The sequence below is a fragment of the Rhinolophus hipposideros genome (assembly GCF_964194185.1).
Source record: "Rhinolophus hipposideros genome assembly, chromosome: 11".
Taxonomy (NCBI): domain Eukaryota; kingdom Metazoa; phylum Chordata; class Mammalia; order Chiroptera; family Rhinolophidae; genus Rhinolophus; species Rhinolophus hipposideros.
In genome coordinates, this window is record NC_138057.1 from 65,730,662 (window position 1) to 65,758,579 (window position 27,918).

The 27,918-nt window shown below is 49.2% G+C and overlaps 1 protein-coding gene across 22 annotated transcripts in view; it reads left to right on the forward strand.

The window, feature by feature from the left end:
* The window catches only part of ZNF618 (zinc finger protein 618), a 164,572-nt gene that overhangs the window by 107,640 nt on the left and 29,014 nt on the right, over positions 1 to 27,918 (forward strand). For 8 of the 22 annotated variants that reach the window (XM_081065336.1, XM_081065332.1, XM_081065325.1 and 5 more), the window contains exons 3-9: positions 2,809 to 3,068; positions 13,928 to 14,005; positions 14,669 to 14,707; positions 19,357 to 19,446; positions 20,317 to 20,352; positions 20,446 to 20,523; positions 27,819 to 27,908. In XM_081065336.1, coding sequence (XP_080921462.1) covers positions 2,809 to 3,068; positions 13,928 to 14,005; positions 14,669 to 14,707; positions 19,357 to 19,446; positions 20,317 to 20,352; positions 20,446 to 20,523; positions 27,819 to 27,908 — 671 coding nt within the window. Of the gene's footprint in view, positions 1 to 2,808; positions 3,069 to 13,927; positions 14,006 to 14,668; positions 14,708 to 19,356; positions 19,447 to 20,316; positions 20,353 to 20,445; positions 20,524 to 27,213; positions 27,274 to 27,818; positions 27,909 to 27,918 lie in introns of all 22 variants that reach the window. The other 14 variants (XM_081065335.1, XM_081065327.1, XM_081065324.1 and 11 more) reach the window with 3 other exon arrangements.

Consider the following 27,918-nt stretch of genomic DNA (forward strand, 5'->3'; position numbering starts at 1 on the left):
ATCCTACTTCAAACCCTGGTGCTCTTTGCATCTCACTTCGTCCGTCACATCCCATTCCCACCAGGCTGTCAGCCAGCCTCTGCTCCAGTGCCTCAGTGCCACGGAGCTCCCCAACCCCAGCGCGTCCCTTCCATTGCTGGCTGGCGTGTTCTCCCTCCCTAACGCCATACCTCTCCCCTTGTAATGTCTCAGACCTGTCCGTCCTGGTTATGCTCCTGGGGCCTCTCCAAACTTGGAGGTCTTTTCGCTGGGATGGGGTAGGCACCCTCCCCTCCCAAAGGGTGCTGGACCTTAAAAGGGGGGCTGTGATTTAAGATATCCCTGTGGAGGCAGTAGCAGCCAGCAAAGCGAGGAGCCTCTGTCTTCCTGCTCACCCACGAGCACCTTAGTTCTGACTCTGTTCTGGATGCCGAAGATCAAGAGTGGCTGACATGGGGTGGGCAGGCTGTGGGTGGGCAGGCTTCCTTCTGAAAGTTTCTCGCCCACTCTAGGTCCATCACAGCTAAGAGCCAGAATGCCCGCATCAAATCTCAATTCTGCTTTTTTGTAACCTTGTGACTTGAGACAAGTTGTTTCACCTCTCAGTGCCTCCGTCGCTGCATCTGTAAAATGGGCATAATACCAGGACTTGTTTCTGTGGATGAGAGGAGTCAGTGTATTAGAACACTGACACATAGGAAACTCTATATGTTTCTTTAATAAATAAAGGAAACAAATGCTGAGGTGATTGAATCACCTGTTTTACATTTCCTGCGGAGGAGAAGGGCATAAGGCCAGACAGTGACTGGTGATCGTGATGTGGCACGCATCACTGGGTCGGGTCGGTCCACTGGGTGCTGAAGACGGTCTCACAGTTTGTCATTATTAATAATAGTAATGGTAAGTGTGTCTTGAGAGCTGTAACAGGCCCAGCACTGTGCTGAGTGCTTTTCAAGTGTTAGCTGATTAAAATCAATGTGAAAACCCTGGTAGCTCCATTTTGCAGATTTGAAAACTGAAACTCGGAGGTTAGGAGCTGGCTCAAGTCACACAGCAAGGAAGCGGCTGACTTGCCACTGGCTGGTGTCCCCCAGCCCCCTTTTGCAGTCCCACCCTGTGCATGTCAGTCGTGGCCGGTGGACTAGCTCAGGCTGCCACAACAAAATTCCATAGACCGGGTGTTTTCTCACCGTTCTGGAGGCTGGAAGTCTGAGATCAGGGCGCCAGCACGGTTGGGTTCTGGTGAGGACCCTCTCTTCCTGGCTTTCAGGCAGCCACCTTCCCTCTGTGTCCTCACATGGAAGGGGCAGAGTGAGAGAGAGATGTCTCTCTGCCTCTTCTTCTAAGGCCCTAGTCCTATCAGATGAGGGCCCCACCCTGATGACCTTATTTTACCATGATTACCTCCTAAAGACCCTGTCTCCAGACACAGTCACACTGGGGATTAGGACTTCACCATAGGAGTTGGGGGGTGGGACACACTTCAGATCCTAGCACCTCCCTAGTGGCTTTCTCTGCGCCCTTGTTAGCGGGGACCTTCCCTCTCCGCTCAGTTCCCCATCCTGTCTCTACCCTGAGAGACAGCTGAAAGCTGGGAGGGGCATCAGATGTGATGAAACCCATGCTTTTGTGATAGATGGAGCTGAAGCCCTGAGAGAAGGGTCTTACCGAGAGTCACACAACAAGCCCCTTGGGGATCCAGGATCAGAACCCGGGTCCCTGACTCCCAGCCTGGTGCCTCCTCTGTGCTGCAGTAGGTATGCCAGCGGGCCTCTCCTGAGCGTGCCTCAGGGCTGGGCCTTGTAGGTCACAGTGCACACGCTTCTCTGGAGCAGTGGGGAAGGCTGGAAATGGCCGGGGCAGCAGCCCCAGGGCTAGAATCTGACTTGATTTCCCAGTCTGTGCACGTCTTGGCTTTCCTACCTCAGAAACAGGAGTGATGGCAATGATCCCCTGCTAGAAGGATGAGGGGGCCCTTATGATAACCCGGTTCATGAGTAGGTGGCAGGGACCTGGCTTCGTGCCTTGACATGCCACCAAGCTTGTGTGTGGCCTTGGGCATGTCACAGCGCTGGTCTAGGCCTCAGTGTCCACAGGTCCTGCCCACCTCTATTGAGCTCATGCCTTGAGGATGTTTTCTGATATTTAAGAGCCACCTAGAGGCCAACATGTTGGGGCCACGTGTTGGCTCTAGGACATCTCAAACAAGTGAGCCTTTTGGCTTGTGGTTTACCATCTGTAAAACTGGAACAGGGAAGAGCTTGGATGAGATCTCTAGACCTTCTGCCAACGAGCAAAGGGAACAACACTAGACACTTTGCGTACATCACACCACTTAAACCCTTGCTGCTCCACATGCGGGTGGACTGGTACAACGGGGTCTCGGTGGGCAGTTGTTAGAGGTGCAGAATCTCGGGCCAAACCCCGGACCTGCTGAAGCAGAGTCTGCACTTCACCAAGATTCTCAGCTGATTTATGTGCACATTGTAGCTTGAGAAGAACTGATTTTAACCAGCCAGAGCTCTCTTTGTCGGTCTCATAATTCCAGTTATAGGAGTTACTGGGCACATTTAGACCTCTTTACACCCCAGCTTCCCCGTCTGTAGTGGATGGAGTTGGAGCCAGACTGCCCAGTATTTTTAAACTGTGTTCCTTGGAGCTCCAGGGTTCCCTGGAGGAACGTTGGGGGCAGCCACGCTTCCAGGTGAGGTTCATGTAACAGATGGGCCTGTCACTAAACATTTTGCAACGCCCTGAGCTGGTGGGCTCCCGGATAGGTCTGAGGGATGAGTATGGGGTCCACACTGAGCAGATTCTCCTCTTTCCCAGGGAGCGCTTGAAGCGCAGCCAGAAGAGCACCAAGGTGGAGGGGCCAGAGCCCGGGCCGGCCGAGGCCTCGCTGAGTGCCGAGCAGGGAACGATGACGGAGGTGAAGGTGAAGACAGAGGTGCCCGACGACTACATCCAGGAGGTCATCTGGCAGGGCGAGGCCAAGGAAGAGAAGAAGGCGATCAGCAAGGACGGCGCCAGCGACGTGCCCGCGGAGATCTGCGTGGTGATTGGTGGTGTCCGTAACCAGCAGACCCTCGGTGAGTGAGTGTCCAGTGTGACGGTCGGGCCACGTCCGCGTCCTGCAGAGAAGAGACCAGGGATCTCCGCCCCTCCCTGGCTTAGGGAGCCTTCGGTGTCCCCTGCCCCCACGTCCGGGAGAGACCCAGGCTCCTTAGACTTGCCTTTGCCTCCACAGTCCTAGTGCTCTGGAGCTCTTCTCTTTCCACCTGACGAGGCAAAGCCCTACTCATCGTTTGTAAGACTTTGTTCAGTTAAATGCCTGGAACTTCCTGCAGACCTGGTGAGTCCCTCATGCTGTGGGGCTCCCCTGCCCCTGTCGGGTCTAGCTAAGCCCATGTCACCTAGGGTCCCAAATGCCCGTCTGTATTTCTTCGTCCTCAGCTTCACTGGGGCCTCCCGGGGCCAACTCTCAGTGCAGGTCCTGTTCAGAGCAGACGCCCAGTCAGGATCAGGTCAGTGACAGACTGGTACCTTCCCCTGCCTCGTGGGTCCGGGCCAGGCTCAGCGGAGCTCTGGAATTGAGCTTCTTAGAAATCATGTCTCCCCTCACTTTGTAGCGTGAGCCAGGGGATACCCCTCAGGGGCTGCCTGTACTCCTGCCAGGTTCACAAATTCAAATGCCCACAAGGCCTAACAGATATGTTTATTTAGCACACGGAGCGATGAGCCAGACAGGCAGGAGGTGGGGATCGTGTCCAGCTGGAGAGCCCATGCCTCACGCATGGGGGTGGGGGGCTTACTCCTCAGTCGCTGCTGACGGTAACTGCGTAGGAAGACAGGCTCAGCGTGGCCAGCCCTCTGCAGGCACTACATGCCAGAAATGAAAATTTTCATGTCAATTCTTTTGGCTTTAACCGTTGGCGACTAATTCGACTTCTGAAATCTGCCAAACAAAACATCTCTGTGGATCAGAGTCATTCCTTAGGCCAGAAGCTTGCAGCGCCTGGTCTATAAAATTAAGTCCACACGCCTCTGCCTGGCATCGAGGCCTGGCCTGCTCTGGTCCCAGACTTCTGTTTTCATCTGTGCCCTCCTCATTGTTTTCTGTGCTCAGTGCGTTCTTAGAAGTGCTACCACCTCCCTCTCCTCTATCTGTCCTTCCTGCACCAGCTCTAACTCGCCGCTTCCCAGCTTCTAGGTGCACCATCCTATGTGTGGCATGTAGGGTTTTGTGGGAGAAGTTGCCCTGTTGTCCGTTTCCCCAAGTTGAGACTCAAGTCCTGTTGCCTTTTCTTCCCAACTGCTGGCAGTCAGCCTCGAGCTCCGTTTCCCAGCTGTTCTTCTGCTGGTTGTGGTCACCATTGGCCCCACCTGGGTCATTGCGGCATCCCTCTAACGGCCACACTTTGTGTCCCTTGCCCTTACCTGCCTTCTACTCTGACTGCAAGGGGCCTCGGCGAAAACAAAATACCGGCTGTGTCACTCCCTGCTTATAAACTTGGGATTCCCCACTGCAGCTAGGGTCAAGAGCATAGATAGCATCAAGGTACTCCATGACCTGAGCCTTTTAGCCCCATTTCTTATTTCTGATCTTCTGGGACCTTTCATTCTAGCACAGTCTGCTCTGCAGCATTTCCTGTCCTTTGCTTATGCTGTTCCCTCTCCCTGGTGTTTCTTTCCCCATTCCCGCATGCCTAAATCCAATCCATCCTTCAAGGCCAGCTCTGGGCAGAAGTGGTCTGTTTCTACCCTGCCTTTCGCTGGAGCACACATCACATCTACTTTAAATTAGAGGCACTTTGTCCATGCCTGTCTATGCCACAAGATTGGGAGCTCCTGGAGATTGGAGCTCCAGGACCTGTCAGATCTGTGCCCCTGTGCTCTCCACTGCCACCCTGTAATACCTAGCAAGGTGCCGGCTTCGAGGAAGCAGTGTTGACATTGGTGCTGTAGCTGTCAGCGTGGGGCTAGGTTATGCCATAGTAACAAAGATCCTAAAAGTAAAAACATCTTGGTAGCTCAAAACCTCAAAAGTTTATTTCTTAGTCCTACTGCATGTCCATTGTGGGTCAGTTAGGGGCTCCACTCTACTCTGGACCTAGGATCAAAGCAGCCATTGTATGGAATGCTGCCACCCATGGGACAAAGGGAAAGAAAGCTCTGGAAGGACTCATACTGGCAATTACCTGCTACCACCCAGAAGTGAGCAGTATTAATTCCATCGGCAGTCATTGGCCAAAGCTGGTCACGAGGCCCACCCAACCTCAAGGAGGCTGGGAAATGTCATCCTAGCATGTGACAAAGGGGAATGAACCAGGAATCTGTGGTGAAGAGCATCAGTGACGGAGCCCAGGGCCATAGGAGAGAAGACTGTTTTCAGGGGCCTGTGTCTGACCTCTGTCTTTCAGTATTCACTCCCCCAGCCCGAGGACTTTCAGCTGCTAGTGAATGTTAGTTAACAGAGGGGAGGACGTGTTCTTGCTCACTGGGAGCGGGGGGTGTGATTTAAGACTCACTGGACCCGGTAGCTATTTATTTATGCCCTTCACCAGGAGACGCCCAGAAGTGTAGTTGAATTTGAATCTTGGGATGGAGCCAACAGTCTGGATTTGGCGGGGAAAGCCTAGAGCTGCCATGCTAGGGAAACGTTGGGAGTCCTCTCTGGGCCAGCTGCCTGCACAGTGACAAGACCCAGGGCTCTTGGCCTCGTGCCACCCACCGTGCTGGTTTCCAGCTCAGCTGCTGCTCAGCAGCACGGTTCTTGGCCTCACTGTGCCTTAGTGTCCTCTTCTGTTAAATGAGGCGTGTTCCCTGTCCCGGCCACCTTGTGGGGATCGAAAGGGGCAGTGGAAGAGAACAGTGTTGTGCGCGAACGAGCTTGGCTCCTTGGACTGGGAGTGAATCCAGACTCTGACTTAATAGCTGTTGTGCCTTGAAGCTACTTGACCTCTCTGTGCTTGAGTTCTCACAATTATAAATTCATCGGATTATGTGAGGATTCAATAAAGATAATGTATTTAAAGTACTCAACATTGTACTTAGTAAACAATTAGCTAGTAGTAGTAGTAGTACTAGTACTAATAATATAAAGTACCTCTTCAAGGGCAAAGAGTACTCGTAGTAATATTTTCTGCTTCCCCCCCCACAATTTTAAGAAATAAGCCAGTGTGATATAGAGGGGGAAAATGGGATGGAGAAGTATGTTGGCACTGGATGAGGTGTCAGAAGACATGGGTTCTAATGGGGCCTCGGTTTTCTCATCAAAGAACTGGACAGAGTTGTCCAGTTCCTGGAGTTCCTTTTCAGCGCCGCCTCCCTAGAATACAGGAACTTTGAGTACTTGTGACATTTCTGAGTAACTTGTTGGCAAACCCTTGTGAAAAAAAGGTGTAAAAGCCACAGTGGAGCCCGTACCAAACAGGCCCACGGGCGCTCCCTGCTGGTCATGGCTGCTTGTCTCGCATCCATCCAGGGTGTAGATTCCTTAAGGGTGTAGATTGTGCCAAGGTTCAGGCTTAGAGGACTCTCGCTTGGCCTCAGCACCAGGAAAGAAAAGCACTTAACAAGAAAAAGAAAAAAAATCCGTGTTAGAATTGAACCTTTTGAACTCATCTAATCACAAGATGGCGAGTAGATTTTATCTTGTGGGCGAAGTCCAGGTCATTGTTGCTGGCTGTTAGGGGACTATGTTGGAGCTGCTCAAGTGGGGCGTGACTGGCTATTGATGTTTGCCATGGATGTGGAAGTGGGCAGTAGGGCTGCTCATGCTGTAGATTTGACACTCCTATCCCCCTCGTTTTATATAAGGGCAAACAATGGCCTGCAGAAAGGAAGAGCGTCGCCCTGAGTCACACAGCAGGTCCGTGACATTTTCTTCCACTTTGTGGTAGAGGCCCCGTTCTACCTCACAGCAGCCCTCCCACCCGCTTCTGGAAGTCAAACAAGGAGGGAACGCACGCCCGGGGAGCTGGCCGGGGGCGGATTGCTGGCTCGAGCCCTCCCCTTAAAAGAACCCGTGCCACAGTGTGCTTCTGTGCCCTGCTCACCAGGCACTGGGGAGTTAGCATGTTCCCGAGGCACTTGGCAGGGAGTGCGGGGTTGTGCAGAGCCGAGGGCCTCTCGAGTGCCATGCTCAGCGCTCAGAGAGGACTCTGTTGCTGAATAGAATAGTGGTCCTGTTTGGTCACCCAGTGCTGTGCCATGAGGGAACCTCCCGTTTGCCTTTTCTCAGAGCTCCAACCCCTTGTTCCCCCCATGTCCTCACTGGCCCTTTAACAACCATCAGACAAACAGTGTTCCCAATGACACAAACATTATCTGAGGCACTTCCCATGGAGGAGCCCGGGTCATGGACACGGGGATGACATTTGGCAGCTTCTCAGGCTGGGAGAGTGGGGAGGGACCTCAGTGCCCAGGAGGCGGGCTGCCAAGCCTGCAGTGGTTGCTCCTACCTCCTTGCTGCCCAGAGATTCTTGTGCTGACAGGGGCATCCCTCGCTCTTAGAAAGAACATCACTGCCATTGGAGCCAGCTTGGGGTTTGAGGGCAAAACCTTGAGCTTCCTTACTTAGCAGAGAGAGCAGAGATAATCTGGACTATGACAATTTTGTTGGATAAAACTGGAAGTGAATTAACAGCTGCCTCTTCTCTCCTGACAAGCTGCATGCAGAGGTCAGCCTCAAAGGAGTGGCAGAACCACTGAGGTTTGGGGGCTCCTCCTCTATGTGGAACGTAAACCCAAGGCACTACTATTGCTACTCCCCAGTTCCACGTTCATGGCAGACATTGTTAATTAATCACTGCACACTTTGCTAGCAACGTACCTCAGAATCCTCCTCAACACAACACACCCAATGAGTGACTGCCAGCCAGAATTGAAAAATCCGAGGTGGAAAGCTTCTTGTCATTCTTGTCCTAGGTGGTGAAGACAGGACATCCAGGCCATGCAACATTTTCTTGTTCTGAGAGAGAAGAATGCCTAGATCCCATCATGGTGGTCAGAATGTGCTGCCACGCAGTGGGTGCTCTTCTCTGTGCTGTGAGACCATTGGTCCTTAATCCAGGGAGGTTACACGCGAGGGAGCCCAGGGAGAGCCGCAGGTGCCTGGAGACTTGGAGGTCCAGGGCTTCTCCAGTGGTGGTATAGGAGCCCATGAGGGAGCGAGTGACCCAGGGGGTCTTCTCCTCAGATGAGGGGTATGGACCAGCAGGTCGTTTCTAGAGTGAACTCGCAGTGTGGGGAGGGGTCTTGTGGAAGAGCTAAGGGCTGTTTGTCCTGGGGAGGAAGAGTCTGGGGGTAGAGGTGGGGATGTCTGTAGGCCTGGAGAAGGATGGGATCTAACTGTTCACAACTTAGAGTATTTTGGTGGGAGGGGTTGGGGCTGACACATTCCAAGTAGCCCCAATCAATACAGGGAAGTTACCAGGAGGTGATTTCAGCTCAGTCAAAGGCAGGACTTTGTGATTATGGGAATCAGAACCAGATGTAAGCCTGTGAGGGAGCAAGTTCCTGTCCTGGAGATAGGTGAGCAGAGAGGGTCACTCCCTGGTCTGGGTGTATGAGGGGGAGTCAGGGATCAGCTGGGAGACTGGATCCTGCAAGGATGTTTCTAGGCATCGAAATTTGAGCACCAAGGGGTGGAGCTTTTTGCACACAGGCAGGGCTGCCCAGACAGGAGGGGCAGGAAAAGGAGCAGGAGGGGGCTCGGCCACAGTTCCGGAAGGAGCACCAGAAGAGCAGACAGCCATTCAGACAAGGCCACGTGGGTTTTCGTCTGTGACAAACCTGGTAGCGAAGGTGCCAGGTCCTGCTTCATAGTGCCAGCTGATAGTTTCCTGTTTCAATAAGTGGTTGGCAGGGCTTGGCGCCTGAGCCTGCCAGAACCAACACTAAGCTCTTTGCTGCAGCTACTTGGAAAGGAGGGGGATTTGGCCACCCTCCCAGGCGCATCTTGTCTCTGCTGATGACGCTTCATCTGGAGGTCTGAGGTGGAAAGGGGATCCCGGTGGGAGGGTCCCCATGGTAAAGGGCCCATGGGCTGTAAGCCAAGAGACCCAGGATCTGCCCTGCTGTGGGTCTTTGGATAGGCCCCTTAACCTCTGTGAGCCATACTTTCTGGATCGATCAGTGGTTATCATAACATCTGCCCGTTTTTCCAGTAGGATTGTTGGGGGCAGAGTGAAGTAACAGGTGTGAAAGTGCTGTTAAGAGGGGACAAAAATGCAAAACAGATACCAGTGGTATTAGCTGATGCCTGGGACGTTGACATCTGGGGTTAGCTTTGGAAAAGACCAATGGCTTCACACGTTTTTTAATACCTCCCAAAAGAATTTTGGGAAACGATATTCTCTTTCACATTTTCGAGTTGACATCTAACATTTTTATCCAAAGTTTAAGTAATTTGCAAAGGACATACTTTCCGAGTATCCTGTAAAAAATGTGGCATTTTGGAAAGAAAACTGTGAACCACTCTTTTAAATGTATCCAAGATGATCCCAATCCTACTGGTGTTTGGTATCCACCATCATCCGTTGAAGAAACATACGAACAGGCCCATTTTTAGCAGAAATTCTACATCTTTCTTTTTGCTCCTTGAACTCATATTTTCAGTCCACTTCCCTCACAGGATTTTTATACTAATGTAATATGTTTTTTATGCTTGAGAGTCTTTTATTGATCACTGTTCACACTCATCTCCCACAACAAGATGTATGTAAATTGAAATTTCTAAACAAAAATTTGGGATCATAAAGCTTTACATTTTAAAACCTTTTTTTTTCCCCCCAGATCGAGTTATCGTTAGCATACAATTTTCCAGAAACAAATTTGGAGAAATAGTGACTGTACAAGTAAAAAAATGATCGAAAAATCACCTTTTAATGAAATAGATGGGGCTTTGTTTCTTTTTCAGTTGGCTCATGTCTCTGTGAATTGACATTTCTTATATGTTGAAGGAGACAAGCTCTAGCATTAATTTAATTCCCGTGTTTCAGTTGTCATAAGTGTGACTGCTTAGAAAGGTTGACCAGGTAAATAAGGAGCCGGGGAGGGAGGGGTGGAGTGTTGTATTAACAGTGTCGCTCAATTCTTTAGAGCTCCAAGTTTTCTGCCAAAAATTGCGTGGGGGTTTCTCGTCAGACATTATTTTTCCTGGTCTCTCCATCGACAACTCCATTAGATCTTCGATTTTGTTGAGCACTAAAGATTTGGAAAACACCTGATTCACAAAAGAAATTGTTCCCAGTCAATGATGTCCCCGCTTTCTAAGTCCGACATCATTATTTTGGATTACACAGATGGTCATCCCCCATAGAGTGCACTGTGATGGGATTGGGGGATGAAAGAATTGTCTTGTTTGTAATGTGGGGGAAGGGTGAAGGGGAGAGGATAGCTGGAAAGGAGAACCAGCTGAGTGGGGCCCTCCCGCCTGCTCCCATGTTCTCTGTCATGTTGATTTTAGGAAAAATACATTTGGAAGTTGATGATTGGGCATTGATTATCTTAAAACTGCCCGTGCTCACATATCCCTAGAAGATTTCTACTCTACTTGGAAGACCCTGGTTTGGAGGATGTTTGGTCTGAGTCCGAGCAAGCCTCAAAGAGCCTCAGGAAACCCACTTATCTACGACTTACCTCTCCAGGTCCACTGTCCTAACGCAGGCCTTGGGTCCAGCTCTTGTTGCTTCCTAGAACCAAGTGGGCTGGGTGCTCCTCAGTGTTTGATCTGTAAATAGCAGTCACTGTGATGCTCTGAACTAAATACCGGACTGTCCGTTGTAAGGAGCCATCTCTCTGCCCCCCACCCCTTGCGTTTTTCTTCTCCTTCACCTGGTCTGGATTTCCACCTTGTTGCGTTTTGTGGATCCTGAAGGGTGTCTTAGCTTATCTGGAGCTAGATGGGTGCAAATGCTAGAGTGGAAGAATGCTATCCACATTCCTTATCCTTAGGAGACAGCCTCCTCTTTCTCGGTCTTCGCAACTTCACCCTTTGTGGCTTTGGGAACTAGACCCACCTGGCCTCACCTGGTCTGTCCAGGGCTCTCCCGGAGGGAGTTAAGCCAAGTCCTCGGCCAAGTAGCTATGGAAAATGCTAGGCAGGCACTGTTGATTAGTGCCGGTGGATTCTTGTTGTGTCACTAGTAACAGCAGGATGGGGGAGAGGAAAAGGCTTGCTCTCACGTGGTGGAGTGCCCTGCCAGCTCTCCTGGCTGTCCCTGGCTCTTGATAGGGGACTCTGGGAGTCATGGAGTGGTACTAGACATGGTAGTGGGTTCTGCTGCCCTGCAGCATTAGGGGGAGCCCAAAAACTGAAGGGGATTTAAGGCACCCTTGGCATCTGGAGGTGACCTGGCATGGTGGCAGTTGGATGGCTCTGGAGCTCTGATGGCTGGCTTTGAGCCTAATTCCTCACAAACCATTGAGTAGCCCCAACCTTGGACCACCTGGTCCTTGGAACTTCCAAGCTCATCATTGAAGTGGGTGTTGAATTATCTCAACCACATTAAGACTTCTGGGAAGATGGAGGACAGAATCAAGACCTGGGTGTACTTGGTGAATGGTAAGCTTAACAGGCACCATCCCTTCTTGGAGTTCTCTTAGAGGCTGAACGTGTGGTGGGTACATGCAATGGCTCCGGATGGAGACAGATCTGGGCAACCTCTGGCCCAGTGTGTCACTCCTCCCCTCCTCGCTTCCCTCACCTGAAAAAGGGGGGAAACAATCGCCTTTATCTGCTGGGCTGGTGAGGATGAACTGAGTTGGTATGTGAGAAGCCCCTGAGTCTGGACTCTACTCCCGCTAGTCGGCTGTGTGAAGTGGGCAGGTTGCTGCACACCTGGCCGCCTTCTGCTTCCTCACCTGTGCGGTGGGTTCAGAGGCCAGGCCTGTGCAGGGACGTTGGAGAGACTCGAAGGAAATGAGTTACCGTACCTGGTGCTTAGTAGGGAGTCATGGTGACAAAGGACAAATGTAGTTCAGGAACCCAGCAGAGTGAGGAAGCATGCCGGGCAGGGAGTCGAGCAGCTGGTACAGGAACTGTCTGAGCTGCCAGTTTCTGAGAAGGCCCTTTAGCGTCCCAGTGCACCAAACAGGGGTACATGGTGGCCATGGAGTCGTCCGGTCGTTATTACTCAGTGACAAGTGACTAGAACAGCAAGACGCCATGAATTCGTTGAGCCCCTGCTGTGTGCCCATCACTGGGCTAAAGACAAAGAAATGTACAATCTGATCTTTGCCCTCCACATGTTTATATTCTCCCTGTGAGATGACACATATAAAACCACTGGGTAACAAACAGACTGCTGCGTTCCTCGCTGGTGTCAGGATGACAACGTGCCCTTGAGTGACCCACAGGAGTAAGGTGGCGATGCCCCCTGCACGCCAGTTGACTCGCATATTGCATCTCATTAATCCTGGCCTCAGTCATGAGACCTAGGAGTCATAGTCCTGTTGTACAGGTGAGGAAACCGAGGCACAGACCAGAAAAGGCATGTGCTTGTGATCAAACAGCAAGGGGGTAGCGGAGCTGAGCTGACAGACTCCAAGCCTCGTACTCTTCTGACTTAATCCGATACCTGGCGTTCACACCTGGTAAACGGGCCTTGGCCCCCAGGTGAGACCAAACGCGGTAGGAGTGGGTGATGCCCCACTCACTAAGTATCTAGGCTCACGGTAGGAACACTGTTCAGGCTTCATTCAGTCTTCACGTGAATGCTCTTGCATTAGCTGCCTTTTTCCAATGAGGAAACTGAGGCCCGGCCAGTAAATGGTAGAGCTGAGACTCCATCTAAACTACTGATTCTCATACCTGGTTGCTGGGCATCAGGTATGAAAGGCAGATTCCTGGTAAAAAAAGAAAGAAGGCAGAGTCCTGGGCTTCTAGCTTCAGCCATTCTAGCACAGTAAGCCTGGAGTGGGGTCAGGGCCTCTGTGTCTGTTCAGGCTCCCTGGCCATTCTGTTAGGAAGGACGTGGCCTGGGCCCAGGTGGTGTCAGGCCTACATGAGGGATGGACAAGGCCTCTATTCCTGGGGCCCCTGCCACGCTGGGCCTGTTGGGCTCTGCTTGTCTTCCCACCATGGGCCTTTGCCTCGTGCTCTGAATGGCATGGTACGCTCTGCCTTTGATCTGTCTGAAATGCCCACTGGAAGTTCAGCCATTGCAGTCAACCTGTTCCTGGGAGAAGGGCCCAGCAGAGGGCTGGGGTCAGGTGTGTGTTGGTCTCTGCACATCTGAGGGACCAAGACAGCTCCTCAGCAGACAAGGGGTTCTTCCTTGTTAGGCACAGCTGTAGTTGGTCTGGGTACTTCCTAGGGGGAGTGTAGAACCACCCTTAAGAGGTAGGTACTTTTAGCCCCTTTTTTACAGATGAGCAAACTGAGGTTTATTGTGTCTAAGGAAATTACCAAGGTTGTGCTACTGGTAAGTGGCAGGGCAGGGACAAGGACCCAGATATGTCTGATTTGAAGCCTGTACTCTTATCCTCTGTCCCGTCTCAGCAAACAGGAAAGGTAGCTAGAAATTAATCTAATGCCTTCAAGTGATGATTTCCTCACCTGGGTGCAACTTATTCCTTACTGTGTAAGAGCACTTTTGCATTCACCTCCTTTTCCTCAAGGAATAACTATGAGAGTTACCTAAGTAAGTTACCTTCTCCGTCTTACAGATTTGGACACTGAGGCCCAGAGATGGTAAGTGACTTGCCCAAGGTCACTCAAAGAGTTGAGGCAAACCTGGAACAAGACCCAGGCCTCCTGACTTCCAGCTCAGCACTGTTTCTGCTGGTGCTTGCTGCCTCTTTGCTTACCAGGAACAAGACAGCCATTGGAGGAGCCCTGTCCCCTTGAGGCAGAGTTCACGGTCCCTGGAGGCCTCACTGCGGGTCCTGGGGCCATTTGTTGGGTGCTGGCTGACTGATCTCTTCCTTTCCTGTTTTCCAGGATCCTATGAGTGTGGAATCTGTGGCAAGAAGTACAAGTATTACAACTGTTTCCAGACCCACGTACGGGCACACCGAGGTGAGCAGTGTGTCCCTAGGGCATAGTTCAAGGGCTGAGCCTCTCTGTGCTCTGCCTGTTTTTCCACCTGCTCCCCTCACGGGTGACACCAAAGGCACTCAGAGCCCCAGTCTTCTCCCTCTTTCTGCAGCAGGAGGGAGACCTGAGAAGGAGAGGAGGCCTCCTTTACTTGGGGAAACACACAGGAGTAGGAGGCAGCAGAACATGCCACCAGGCTTCTGCTACCAGTGTCCCCTTCCTGCTCTGCACAGGCCTGCTTCCTCCCAGAATGCTTCAGTGCTGCTCAGTGTCAGTAGCACCTGTAGGGAATGTATTCATGTGTCATCTCATGTGCCGCCCACGACAGCCTTGGAGTTGGGGCAGGGCAGCTGTCTCCATTTTGAAGATGAGGGCACAAGCTGAGGGGATAGGAGAGTTGGCTCCTGACCCTCCCTGAGCCTGGCAGACAGGGAAGAAGGGTACTGGGTCAGGGCCTGACCAACAGCGTGGGGTATGGGGCAGGACTGTAAGGCTCGTTCCCTGCATCTTGAGTGGGCTGAGCGTTTCCCTGGGCACGTTGTAATGGGTTCTCCTGGCCACTGCCCGGCCCAGCTTTTTCCTTTTGGCACCAGCCCTACCATTGGTCTGTGTACTCACCTCCTTCTCATTCTCTCTCTCTTACAGACACTGAAGCCACCTCAGGGGAGGGAGCCTCCCAAGGCAGTGAGTATTTTTCCCTCCTTGTGGGCTTTAGGGAGCCCAGAGGGCCAGGGGTGGAAGGAGGAGACGCTTTTATCCCTCACCCCCCAGGGGTGCCTCAAATGGCCTCTGGGATACACGTTGCTATGGTCCAGACTTTGTGTCCAGTGAGTCCTTATGAAATGGTAACACAGTACTGCAGAGCAGCCTTTCCCAAAGCATGTTCCGTGATGTGCTCATTCTGGGGAAAGCTGTTAGGTGTTCTGCTGGTAAAGGGTTCTCCGGCCAAGTAACCTGGGGAAACCTTGAGTTCTGCTAAGATGAATATGTTTCTTGCTGTAGACTTCTCAAGGCCCTTCAGTGGCAAATAAGCATGTGTACCTCCAAGAGGAGTCCAGCGTGTGCTGTTTTCCTCTGTGTTTCAATTCCCACTCATGGGTCTGGAGCTGCACAGCTGATGTTTAGGAATTGCTGCTTCAGAGAATTATCTCATGAGCACCCATGGGCACCCAGTTGCTGAGGTGTGGTATCCCAGAGCGTGGGGTGTGCAGGGCCTTGACATCTGGGGACAGTGTTCTGCTTTGCTGCTCACAGGCCCTGCCTGCCCTCTCTCCAGATATAAACCCATGGGCCTGGTGAGCAAAGGAAGCCCGCCACAAAAGAGTTCCTCCTCTAAGATCTGTGTACAGAAAGTATAAAAATAGGGGACGCCAATTCATGCTGGAAGAGTCAGGATGCTGGTTACCTTTGGGAAGGGGCTTCTGAGTCCTGATACTTGAGCTGGGCATTGGTGACACAGGTGTTTTGGGTTTATGAAAATTGAACAAGCTGAACGCTTAGAATTTGTATCCTTTCTACGTCAGGGGTCAGCAAATGTTTTTATAGGGGACTACGTATATAGTAAACCTTTCAGAATTTGCAGACCAAACATTTCCATCACAACTGCTCAATGCTTCCATATAGCATGAACACAGCCAGAAATGATATGGAAATGGATTTCTTACCAAAACAGACAGTGGCAGGCCATAGTTTGTCACCCCTGTTCTACATGTTTGTTAAGCGGCCATAAAAAGTTTCTTAAAATGTAAATATACATGACCTCCCCCCACATCTAAAACAAAGTAGTTTAAGGAGGTGCCCGGGACTAAAACGGAACCTTAACTGGGCGGGATGCTAATAGCATGTCTTCTGAGGCACTTTCCCATTCTTTCTCTCCAGAATTCTTACAACCACGTGAGAGGCAGGCAGGGCTGAGGCTACTCCTCCATTTTCTGAGGAGAATTTGAGGCTCAGATTAGTTGCTATCAGCTGGAGGGCCCCCGGCTGGACAGCGGAAAGCGAAAGCCTGCCCTTTCTCCCCAAGCCCTGCCCCTCTCTGGCCTGGCCCCTGGCTCCTTTTCCGTCAATAGCTCCCTTCTCTTCCGGCTTGCATGGTCTGCCTGTGGTCAGCCACACATTTAAAGAACTTCCCCATTTATCTTTCCTTCCTTGGTTATTCTGGGCCCCTGGCGTCTCCAGCAGCCCGTCAATGATGCGTTGTGTTCTGTCTGGCTTCCGTTGTTCCTGGAGGCTTGCTGGTTGTTGAGGACTCTGTAGCTAAGGATATTTTTAGTCCTTCCATCACTTTTTCCTTCCTCCCTGTGGAATTTTCTCCCCATGGCCAGTGTGCTTTATTTTATTTCCAGTCCTGTATCCCTGCCCTGACCCAGGCCAGCAGTGCCTGCTCGGAAAGCCTGGCTTCCTCACAGCCCAGCGTCATTACAGGAGCCTGGCTGTGGAGCCCTGGAACCAAAAGGGTCCCGTTGAGAATAGCAAGTCCAGCCTACCTATTTTGCAGATGAAGATACTGAATCCCAGAGAGCAGTCATGCAGCTTGTTAGGGGTAGAGGTGGGCATAGAAACCAGGTCTCATCACCTTTAGCCCAGGAATCTTTCATTTATTTGTTAGAAAAATTATATAGTCATGCATCGAGGCATCTTACTTACCCATCTTTCAGCTAAGAAAATAAAAGATTAACTCCACATCTAGTTCTCTTGCTATTGTCACATCGATTCCCTTTGCAAAACAATAGTATTAGGTAACATTTACCAAGTATTTATTGTATGTTAGGCATTGTGCTCATTTATTTATTACAACTCAGGGAGATGAAGGAACTATCATTCCCATTTCACAGATAAGAAAACCACGGGGCAGAGGTCAGGGAGTGTTTCCGACATTAGTCGCACTTGTAAGCAGTAGAGTTGGGTTTGAGCTCGGGCGGCCTGACTCAAGAGCCTGCCTCCTAAAACGGGTTTGCAGTGGCATTCCTCGAGACACTGGGCTCTCTTGGGGTTTGAAACACTGGGTTTTACTGACAAAAAGTCATTTTGCCTTTTTTCCTTTGGGGATAACTCTCTTTTTGTCCTGATCCCCTCCTGCCTTAGGCGGGCCCAGGGATGTGGTCCCCATCCACGTTGAGGAGAAGTGGTATGGGATTCAACAGAGCAGGGCGGGGCGCTTCTCAGGGGCAGAAACTGAGGGTTCGTTTCATGTTTTATTGGAGGTGGTAGACGTGGCCCCACTGGTAGGAGAGACTGTGGACAGAGACAGGGCAAGCGGGCAGGCAGCTGTGGAGGGCGACCAGCACTGGCCGGTCTGGGCGAGGAAATCCAGGGGCAGGGCCCCATCTGGACCAGCAGACCTCAGGTAGCCTTAACTTCTCCACCTCTGTTCCCCAGGTGTGTAGCACCAAGAGATTACATCCAGATGGGACCTGATGGGAGAGATTGTTGTCTAAGCTGAATGCTGGGCATGGAAAAGGATGAAGCCTGAGCCAGGCTTGGAATTCTGGAACCACCAGCCTGGAGAGGCCCCAGGAATCAGCTCATATACTACTTCCCCCCCCTCAAATTAAAGAGTAAAGAGGGGATCTGAATCCCAAGGTGGAGTCAGCAGTTGCTGGCAGTGTGGGTGAGGCAGGGCAGGACCAGGCCTCTGCTCCCCACAACTCTCTGGTTGGTTCAGGTGGGATGGTGGAGCCTGGTAGGATGGTGGCATGCCTGGACCCTGCCTGGTCCCCACACCCTCAGAATGTCTGCATGTGCCAAGGCTGTGTGTGCGTCATTCAGAAACCAGTTATTCTCTGTGGCCCTGGCATCTACCAACGCACTTTCAGAGACTGCAGGTGTGGTGGAAGACATGGGGGCAGAGGTGGGGAGATGGCTAATGTCATCTGTGTCCCGAAGTCCAGCTACACGAGGATCAGAAATGTTTCCACAGAATTGCCTGTCCTTGCGACCTTGGGATGGAGGGGTTTCATCAGATCCTGTATTTGGGTGCTGAGGAGCCGAAGGGGGGCCAAGGGGCTGGTGCCCTAATCCAGGAGTAGAGGTTGTCTTATCCAGACAGAGAAGGGCCACGTGCCCTGACTCAACCATCGCTTGGAGTTAAGTGAGTGTTTGAATCCTGGCTCTTCCCCGCCCCACTGTGCAGCCTGAGCAAGCCGCCCAACCTCCCTGTGCCGGCATCCTCAGCAAGACGGGGTGGATGGGTCGTCCCTAGATCAGCTCAAGGAATGCACACACACGGTTGTGCTAGTACAAACATTAGAGTGTTGCCGGCATGGGAGGGTAACGTCCTGTGTAAATATGGCCTCAGACTTTGGATAGACCGAGGGGATCATCCTAGTTTGGATCTTGTATCCATTATCTATTGCTGTGGAACATGGCTCCCCAAAACTTAATGACTTAAAGCAACACTCACTGATTATCTCACGGTTTCTGTGGGAAGGACCTGGATGTGGCTTCACTGGGTCCTCTGGCCATGAGTCTCTCGAGAGGCAGCAGTCAAGATGTCCGCCAGGGTGGTGGTCTCATCTCAAGGCTCAGCTGGGGCAGGAGCTGCTTCCACACTCACTCATGTTGTTAGCAGGATTGGTCCTCACTGGCTGTTCACCAGAGGCTGCTACATGGATTTCTCTATGGGGCAGCTTACACATGGCAGCTAACAAGAGCCAGATGGTGTGAGCGAGACGGAAGTCACAGTGTTTTGTAACCTAATCTCAGAAATGACATTCCATCACTTGACTGCACCCCATCACTTTAGAAGCAAGTGACTAGGTCCAGCCCTGACTCAAGGGAAAGGGATCGCATGAACGTGAACGCCAGGAGTCCAGGTCATTGGCAACCATTTCCAAAGCTGCTTGCCGTGGGGCCTTCCAGCTGTGGGGCTTAGGGGAGGTCCCTTCTGAGCCTCCCTGTCTGTTAAATGAGTTTCCCTGTCTGTTAAATGGATTACTACTTCCTCCCTCAGTTGCAAGGACTCATGGAAGAAATGCAGGGGGCAGCACCCAGCCTGGTACCTTGCACAGGCAGCACCCAGGAAATGGTAGCTGTGTGATTGTTATTCTCAAGTACTTCACGAAGGGAGGTGGGGCCAGTTATGACATAGGTCCTTAGGAGCTCAATTCACATAGGGTAGGATTGGGGGTTGCCTTGAAAGTTACTTTAAGTCTCCCCAGTCTCCTTGTGTAGAAGACCCCTAACACCCCAGAAATTGGTTCTCCATGGCGTCACCAGCTGGGGCCAGTCTGGGCTAGTCCTTTCTTTCATTTCTGAGGCAGATGAGCTGGCCCCAAAACCTCTACCCCAAGTGATTGAAGCCCTGGTAACTGTGTGTCTTTCCATCCCCACAGACAATTTCAGGTACACGTGTGACATCTGCGGGAAGAAGTACAAATACTATAGCTGCTTCCAGGAGCATCGAGACCTCCATGCAGTGGATGGTGAGTCAGACCCCTCACTCTCCACCTCTCCCACTGCTTTTAGGGCCCCCACCCTGCCCCAGCCCTCCCCTCCATCCTCGTACCCAGAGGAAGGTCATCAGCGGCCAGACTAAGGACAGTGACCAACCCCTGAAGGTCCTGAGGGAGACAAGGTCTCTTTCATTCTCCATATATACTTCTGATTTGGGTAATGCAAGTGAAATTGCTGGTTTTGTAGATTAAAATCAGTCGAATACCCACAATTTTATATTGATTCATTATACAATTTCATATTGAGTATTCACATGCTCTGGTGAAATTAAACCAATTTTTAAAAATGAGTGATGGTGTTTCAGCATCTTAGATTGTAGAGTTTGAAATTAGAACAGTTAATTTAGGTAATTTGTTTTTAGAATCTCAAGAATCCTAGAAATAGGGTCTTAAACCTGGGAAGGATGTGGGCACTCCCTCTCTAGCCCCACCCCCCAGTCCATCTCAAGTTATGACAACCGGGCACATCCTTCTCTCACCTCCTCTTTTTCTCTCCTCCCGATCTCTTTCTTTTTCTCTCCTGTCTTGGCCCCTCACGTGGGTACTGGTGATTCCAGAAACAGGGCAGACAGAAAACATCTGCCTGCCCTTGGGGTGGGCCCCTGCTGTGGAAGGAAATAGAATGGAGGCACAGGCTACGTCCCGGTTGGGACGCGCCCTCCTGTGGCCCCTGGTTTTCTGGGACATCGACTCTGGCCGAGGCAGCTCTCCTAGGCCCCAAAGGCAAGCTTACCTGGACAGAGGCTGGGAGCAATGGGCAGAGGCAGCTGTGGGCAGGGACTAACAGGGCTCCTGTTTGCTTCTTTCCTTCTGCGGCTGCTGCCTCCCACCTGGGCGCAGTGTTTAGTGTGGAAGGGGCCCCCGAGAATCGGGCAGGTAAGTCCTCGGTGGCTAGCCACCTCCCCTGTCCCCAGCTGGGCTCCCAAGACCTGGTTACCAGGTCGCTAAGGGCCGTGTGTTCTCCCACAGACCCCTTCGACCAAGGTGTCGTGGCCACTGAAGAGGTGAAGGAGGAACCCCCAGAACCATTCCAGAAAATCGGGCCAAGTATGCGGGCCTCTCCCTGGGACAAGGGCTGGGTGGGGAGACTGGTGGGTGCTGGCTGAGGGTAGCAGGGTGAGTTCCGCCGCTGGAAGGGGGTGGCAGTGCTCATCTTGCATCAACGTCGCTGGCTGGTGAGCCACTGGCCTCCTTGTACCTCACTTTGCCCACCTGACAAGTGGGTCAGTCAGTGTCAGGACTTTAGCTTTTGAGAAGCAGCAGGACAACACAGGGTCAAGGGCAAGGCAGTGAAGACAGCGCATGCTTGGTGCCCTGGCAATCTGTTAGCCGTCCTGAGCCTCGGCTCCTCACCTCTGGCATGAGGATGACATGTCCCCACAGGTTTGTTGGGGGATTAAATGAGATCATGGATATAAATCACCTATTAATTAGCACAGTGCCTGGTACATAGTAGGTGCTCAGAAAATAACTGTTGTTATTGTCATCTGAAGGGGTTTAGCAGCCAGTGAAGCACAGCCAGGGTCCAGGGCAGCCACATGCAAACCATCTGTCCTTGTCCCAGTAAATCCCTGAGGGCAGGAGCCATGCACAAGACGTGCCTGTTTGCGGCATACTTGTACTGAGTTTTGTGGGGACACAGTGGTGAGATGTGGCCCTGTCCTTGGATCATGCACTTGAGGTGAAGTGGGAGGTGTAGGTCAGTAATCAGTAGTTACAGCATAGCCAGAATCACGGGGGGCAGTGGGGATTGGGGCACCTGACCAGCCTTGGGAATCTAAGAGGCTTCCCCATGGGGTCCAGGGTGGAGAATGAGTCCCTGTGTCTCACGCAAAGATAGGAGAGCCCCACCAGAAATTGAAAGGCAAACCGATTCTGAGTTCAGGTCTTCAGGAGCCTTGAATGCCTAGTGAAATGATTTAGATTTCATCCTGAGGGGAATTAGCCAGAGAGTTTACTAAATGGGGAAGGGACTTCATCCGATTTACATTTTAGGAAGACCACTTTGGCTGCTCCAAGAATGGATTGGTGGTTGGGGAGGGAGGTGTTCTCGTAAGTGAGACTCCTCTGGTCCAGCACTTCAGAAATTTACATACTTGTTTATTCCTCTCTATACTTTCTGTGCCTGTCTTACGACCCAGCAAGAAAAGACCATTATTAACTCTGCGTCATCACAATAAGGATTAAGGTGGCTTGCAAAAATATATGCACAAATGTAGAACAAATGGATATGGAAATCTGAGGGAAGGGAAATCGAGGGAGCTACAACAGTGAAGCCAGAGTTGGTCTTCAGCGTGGAGCTTCCAGGCCCTTGGAAAGTGTTGGCGAGGTCCCGGCATGCTTTTCTTCCTCCTTCCGCACGGGGGATGATTGTTTTTACTTTAATTCAGTTGCTTTAAGCACTCAGGAAACTGCAGATGTGATAATATCTGTAAAGTGGTTAGCTCCGTGCTTATCATATGCTTAGTAAATATTCAGTAAACAGGAGCATTAAAATAGTCTTGACAATGAAAATGATGAAATCCTCAACACAAAACTGTTAGAAGGTAGACTGTGGGAAGACCCAGATGTGCGTCTGACATGTTTCACGACGGACCTTCTTAGACAGATACAGGACAGGGACAGCAGCACCCATGAACCCCCGCTCTACCACCTGCCAGCAGCCACCGTATAGCACTGCCCTTCCATCTCTAGCATCGTAATTGTGAAAATAGGCTTTGGAATCAGGCCCTGATTTGAATTCTGGCATCACCAATTTACTAGGTACGTACCCCCTCTGAGTGTCCTTTGATTCATCTGTAAGTTGAGGACAAGAATGTCTGTTCTACAGGACGAACGCGTAAAGTTTTTCACCAGCACCTGGTTCGTATTCAAGATGTCACAAATGAGCGTTATTGCCAAGAGGCAGTTGAGAGTGAGAGCTTTAGAGCCATCCCAAATATGAATCCTGGCTCCACACTTCATCCCTGTGTGACATCCTGCAAGTTTTGTAATCTCTCCAATCCACCATTTCTTCATTTATTTTAAGTGTTTTTCCAGAACCCATCAGTTCCAAGTCAAATAGTTGTTTCAGTCTAGTTGTGGAGGGTGCAGCTCACACTGGCCCATGTGGGGATCGATCCGGCAATGTTCGTGTTAAGAGCACTGTGCTCTAAACAACTGAGCTAACCGGCCGCCCCCAATCCACCATTTCTGTAAAATGGAGTGATGACAACAAAACTCAACCTCAGGATTGTCATGGAGAAGAGATGAGATTATATTTGTAAAAGAATTAGTCCTTGACACTTACATGGAAAGCATTAAATAAGTGGCACCTACTAATTATCCAGACAGGTGCAGAACAAGGTAAAACTTGTTCTGTATATAACTAAGCCTGACAGACAACCAGTGCTAGAACCTGGGAGGAATTATCCCAAGTGACACAGAGTAGGGAATCGTACAGAGAAAACCAAACTGAGTTTGGGGCCCCGCACGCTCCCAACTTGATGCTCTGGAAGTGAGGGCATTAGAAGAGTGGGAGGCTATCCCTTGTTACCACTCAGGAACTGCCTTGTGAGATAAAAATACTGCTTCTTGGACTTCTGCCACTTCTTGTAACCAGGCCAATGCCACAGAACCCTAAAAATGATGAGGCGTAGAATAAGGGGAATCAGTAGCAGCATGGTGCCCTTGAAAGGACTAGTTGCCACCAGTAGTGCCTCTGTAGGTCCAGAAAGAGGAAAACAACCTAGCAGCAACGCATGCTGGGAAGCACATTCTCCATATCTGCATCAACTGAGCAAATTAGAGAATTAGGTGCTTTCGGAGGAAGAAGCCGAAGCCATGATAGAGCAGACGAATGCTGCTAGGAAGACGGAGTTGGTCAAGGGGCCCTGTGTGGCAGCTTGCTCTCCAGCTGTTAGATCTGAGAATTACCACCATGGTAACGGTCTGCTGTGATAATGGGAAGATTGAGGGCAATTCATTCACGTCTACTGAAACAGAAGAAGCTAGACTCATTTTTAGGCTACTTGATTTTTATGTGTGAATAAGGGAGAATAACTCGTAAAATAAAAATAAATAGGTAAATAAAAACAAAACGTCAGAACTATGAAATTCCACCTACCACGAAAAAGAGAATTTAGGAGACCCAGAGGAAGAGCATACCTCTGCAAAGGATACCGCAAGATCTAGAAGAAAATTCTGTTTGACAACCACAATTGATTATAAGAAAATATGACCTGTCTTAGTCCCCTCGGGCTGCCTTAACAAAATACCAGATGGGTGGCTTATGCAACAAATTTATTTTCTCACGGTTCTGGACGCTGGAAGTCTTGAGATCAGGATACAGCATGATTGGGTTCCAGTGAGATCACTTTCTGGCCAAATACCATCACATTGGGAGGCATCAGCATCTGAATTTGGGGGGACAGAATTCAGTCCACAGCATGACCCCTGTGAAAAAGGAGCCTGGAGTTGTATGGCAAAAAAGCTACAGGGTAAGATGAAAAGGCAAAGAGAGACTTGAGATGAGGAAGGATTGCAGAGAAGCTGAAAATACCAGAACAGCACTGCAATCTCCATTGTAGGTATCAGACAGCAGACTCGATTTGCAGAAATGGAATTAATGTTGTGAAGGACAAATTTGAACAGATGAAGATAGTAAGAGGAAAACATGATAAATACGGAGAATGGAACCGGTTGCAGAGATAATTGATGGTATTGTGCCAGGGGGAGAGAAACTGTATTTCAAAGATACAATAGAAGAAAAATTTGCTCTGCTACAGGAAGACTTGTGTATGCAGATTTAAGGGCTCATCATATATCAGGTAGAGTCCATATAAGTAGACTCATAACTAAATGAGTCCTTAGTGACTTTTTAAAACTATAAAGGACAAAATTGTACAGCCATCTAGAAATACAAAAAGCAAGTTATTTACCAACGAATCCACGATGGACGTGCCTCGGACTTTTCTGCAGTTCCAAATGCCAAAGGCAGTGAAATAGTTTTGAAGGGAAAAGATTGTAACCTAAGAATTCTATATCTAGACAAATTGTGATTTATGTGTGAAGAAAAAAGCCAGGGCTCAAAAACATACTATATCTCCTGTATAACCATCTTCGTGGAATTACTGGCAGTTAGACCCCAGTGAACTGAGTGGTAGAACACACTTAACGGTCTCAATTATGAGGAATTAATTCACAGTACAAGAGCAGTGTGACTCCTAACGCCAGGTAAACTAGAAGGAAGTTTAAAATCTTGCAAATCTGATTATAAAATTGTATGCAAAAGACAAAGTTTACTCTGGAATGTTAAAAATGAATTTTAAAAACACAAGAAGGAATAGGTGAAGGATACAGTACAGTAAGTTAAACCAGTCCTGCTCATAGTGGGTTCCCTACACCAGCAGTGTAAGCATCTCCTAAAAGCTTACTAGAAATAGAAATTCTTAGGTCTCACGCTAGAACTATGGAATCAGAACCTTGGGGGGGAGGGGAGCAATCTGTGTTGTAGCAATCTCTCTAGATGATTCTTACATATGCTGAAGTTTGAGAAGCACCGAGTTAAACTTCTCAATGATAATAGTTGTGAAAATGTCATTTCCTGCTTCATTGTAACAATTAGAGAAATATGCACTGTCTAAAACAATGAAGAAAATTGCAAAATAATTGAATATTGGAGAATAATGGAAAGGCAAAGAAATGAGTTTATGGGTCAAACAACTGAAAACTAAGGGAACAACCAGAAAGGGTAGAGCTTGGGGGACGGGGGAGAATCATGGAGTAAAACCAAGCGAACTATAGCAATAAAAGCAAATGGCATGATCTCCTCTATTGGAAGACAAAGATTCTCAGGTTAATTTAAAATAATCCAATTACTAATGGTTTATTAGAGACATACCTAGTGAATTCCTTATCTTCTACTCTTGTCTTTCTCAGGAAACTCTTTGCTCCTTCCCCAACTAAATTGAATTCCCTATTAGAACTGTCATAGCATTGTTAATATTTCCTTAAGAGCACCCATCATGGTTGCAGTTTTAAATTTATGTGATTATTTGATTTTCCTGTCTCCTCCTCCAGACTGTAAGCTCCTTGAAGGCAGGAACCATGAGTCTTTTTGCTCAATATTTTGTGCTGGCATTTAGCACAGCATCTGTGTAATGAATGCAAGTACAGGAAAATTTAGGGAAATGTCTTTAGGCACATGCAAACAAGTGGAAAGGGAGATCTGACAAAGTAATTACCAAGGATTAATAACATTAATGCCAGATGAACTAATAAAACTGTGTAATTCAATGTTAGAACAGTGGTTCTTAAACTTTCCCCTGCATCAGAATGTTCTAGGGGGCCTGTTAAAACACAGGTTGCTGGATTCCATTCCGAGAATTTTTCTTTTAGTATGTCTTGGGTAAGTCCTGAGAATTTGCATTTCTAACAGGTTTCCAGGTGATGCTGACGCTATTGACCCAGAGACCACACTTAGAGAAGTACTATGTTAGAAAATAGGGTAATGTGAATAAAAGGGTACAGTTCACAGTGAATATTTTGATATCCCGAACCTCTACGCCTCAAACAACATTTTATCTCAATATACAAAATAAATTTAGAAATACAATGAAATGGAACGATTTATCACGTGTAGTCTTTGACAGAGCAAGTAGACAGAGAATGTTATAGAGGATAGGGTTTGAATAATATAATTAATGCAGTTGACCTAACAGCTTTGAAGCCTACAAACAGCAAAGAGATCTTTTCCAGTGTTCATGAATCAGTGACACAAATTATTTAACTGAAAAATTTTTAAATTTCTGTATAGAGGGAAAAAAATCATAAAATAAGCCAATTTGAGAAAAATACTTATGATTAACATATAGGACAAAATGTTGGTGTTCTTAATCTGTCTATAGAGTTCTTAGTGATTTACAAAAGGTAAATACACCTATAGAAACGTTGGCTATAAACACAAATGGGAAAGTCACAAAAGAAAAGCTATAGTTAATTGAACATGAAAAATAGTCAATTGCCTTACACCTGAAAGAAGTGGGGGAAAAACCCAGCAGTGGTTACAGTTTCCCATAGCAGTCACAATTTAAGAAGATAAGAATACTTAATGCTGGCTACAGTGTATGGAAACATTTTCACATTTTTCTGATTGAGATAAAACTTGAACCAACCTTTTGATAGTACTTGATGCTCTGGTTGTCGGACACCTTAAAAATGCATACTTAATTTATCATGTGGAAATAATGTGCGAAGATTATGCACAATAATCCTTGTTTTGCAATGACGTGCAAAAATAATGAGCAAACGTGCAAAAATTTCTACACGGATGTGGATCGCAGCATTTTTCTTTTAATGTAAGGAAAAAAATTTTGAAGCCATCTAAATGTCCCCTGGTGTAAGTGACTGGCTCAGCAAATTCTGAAGTCCAGTGGGAACTATGCAGCCAATAAATGCAGTAGAGATCGAAGTTTATTGATTGAGCAAGATGTCCACAAAGTATTGTCGATTGAATGCACCAGGTTACAAAGAAGATATAGATCAGGGCTGCTAATTCAAGGGCTGCAGGAGCCAGGCAGATGATGTCAGTGAGAAGCACACCCCAGATGAGACGGGAGTGGGGTGGTGTCTGGGACAAGGGGCACGGTGCACGTTCTACCCAAGAGGTAGCTGCTATTCTTTGGGGGTTACAGATGATTGAAATTTCTCTTATTTTTTAAATTTTGTATTTATCAGTATTTTATAATTTTCCCCCAGTGAACAATATTACATCAGAAATTTTTAAGAAGAAAGAAGTTAGGCAGACCCAAAAGAGAGGTAAAGATAAAGTCTGATGGGACCTAAGAGGAAGAAGTGACCTCTTCTGCTGGGGGGTGGGGGATGCTTGGGGGCAGTGAAGGTCCTGGAGAAAAGGGGAACTAAGTGTGGCCATTGAAGAGGACAGGGTTTGCAAAGGGCCTGATAGAAAGGTTGGCACTAGCGGTCACCTTGGGCCACTACACATTTCCTGAGCACTGGGGCCTGGGGGTGGAGTGATGAAGGAGAACAGTGTGTGCCAGGTACTGTTCTAACCACTTGACATATAAATTTAATCCTCACAGCAATCCTATAAGGTGGTCCTGTTATTACCACCATTTTACAGATAGGAAAACTGAGGCACAGAGAGGTTAAGAGATTTGCCCAAGGTCACACAGCTCGAAATGGCAGAGCTGGGATTTGAACCCAGGTAGTCAACTCAAATGGGCTTCTGCTTCTAGCTGATGGTCCCAAAATGAGAAGGAGTGTTGGGGGAGGGAGCACATTGCTGCTTCTGGATGGGAGCCTGGTGCCTATTCCCATGTTTTCCTCTCTTTCTTGGACAGAAACTGGTAACTACACCTGTGAATTCTGCGGAAAGCAGTACAAGTACTACACGCCCTACCAGGAGCACGTGGCCTTACATGCCCCCATCAGTGAGTACCT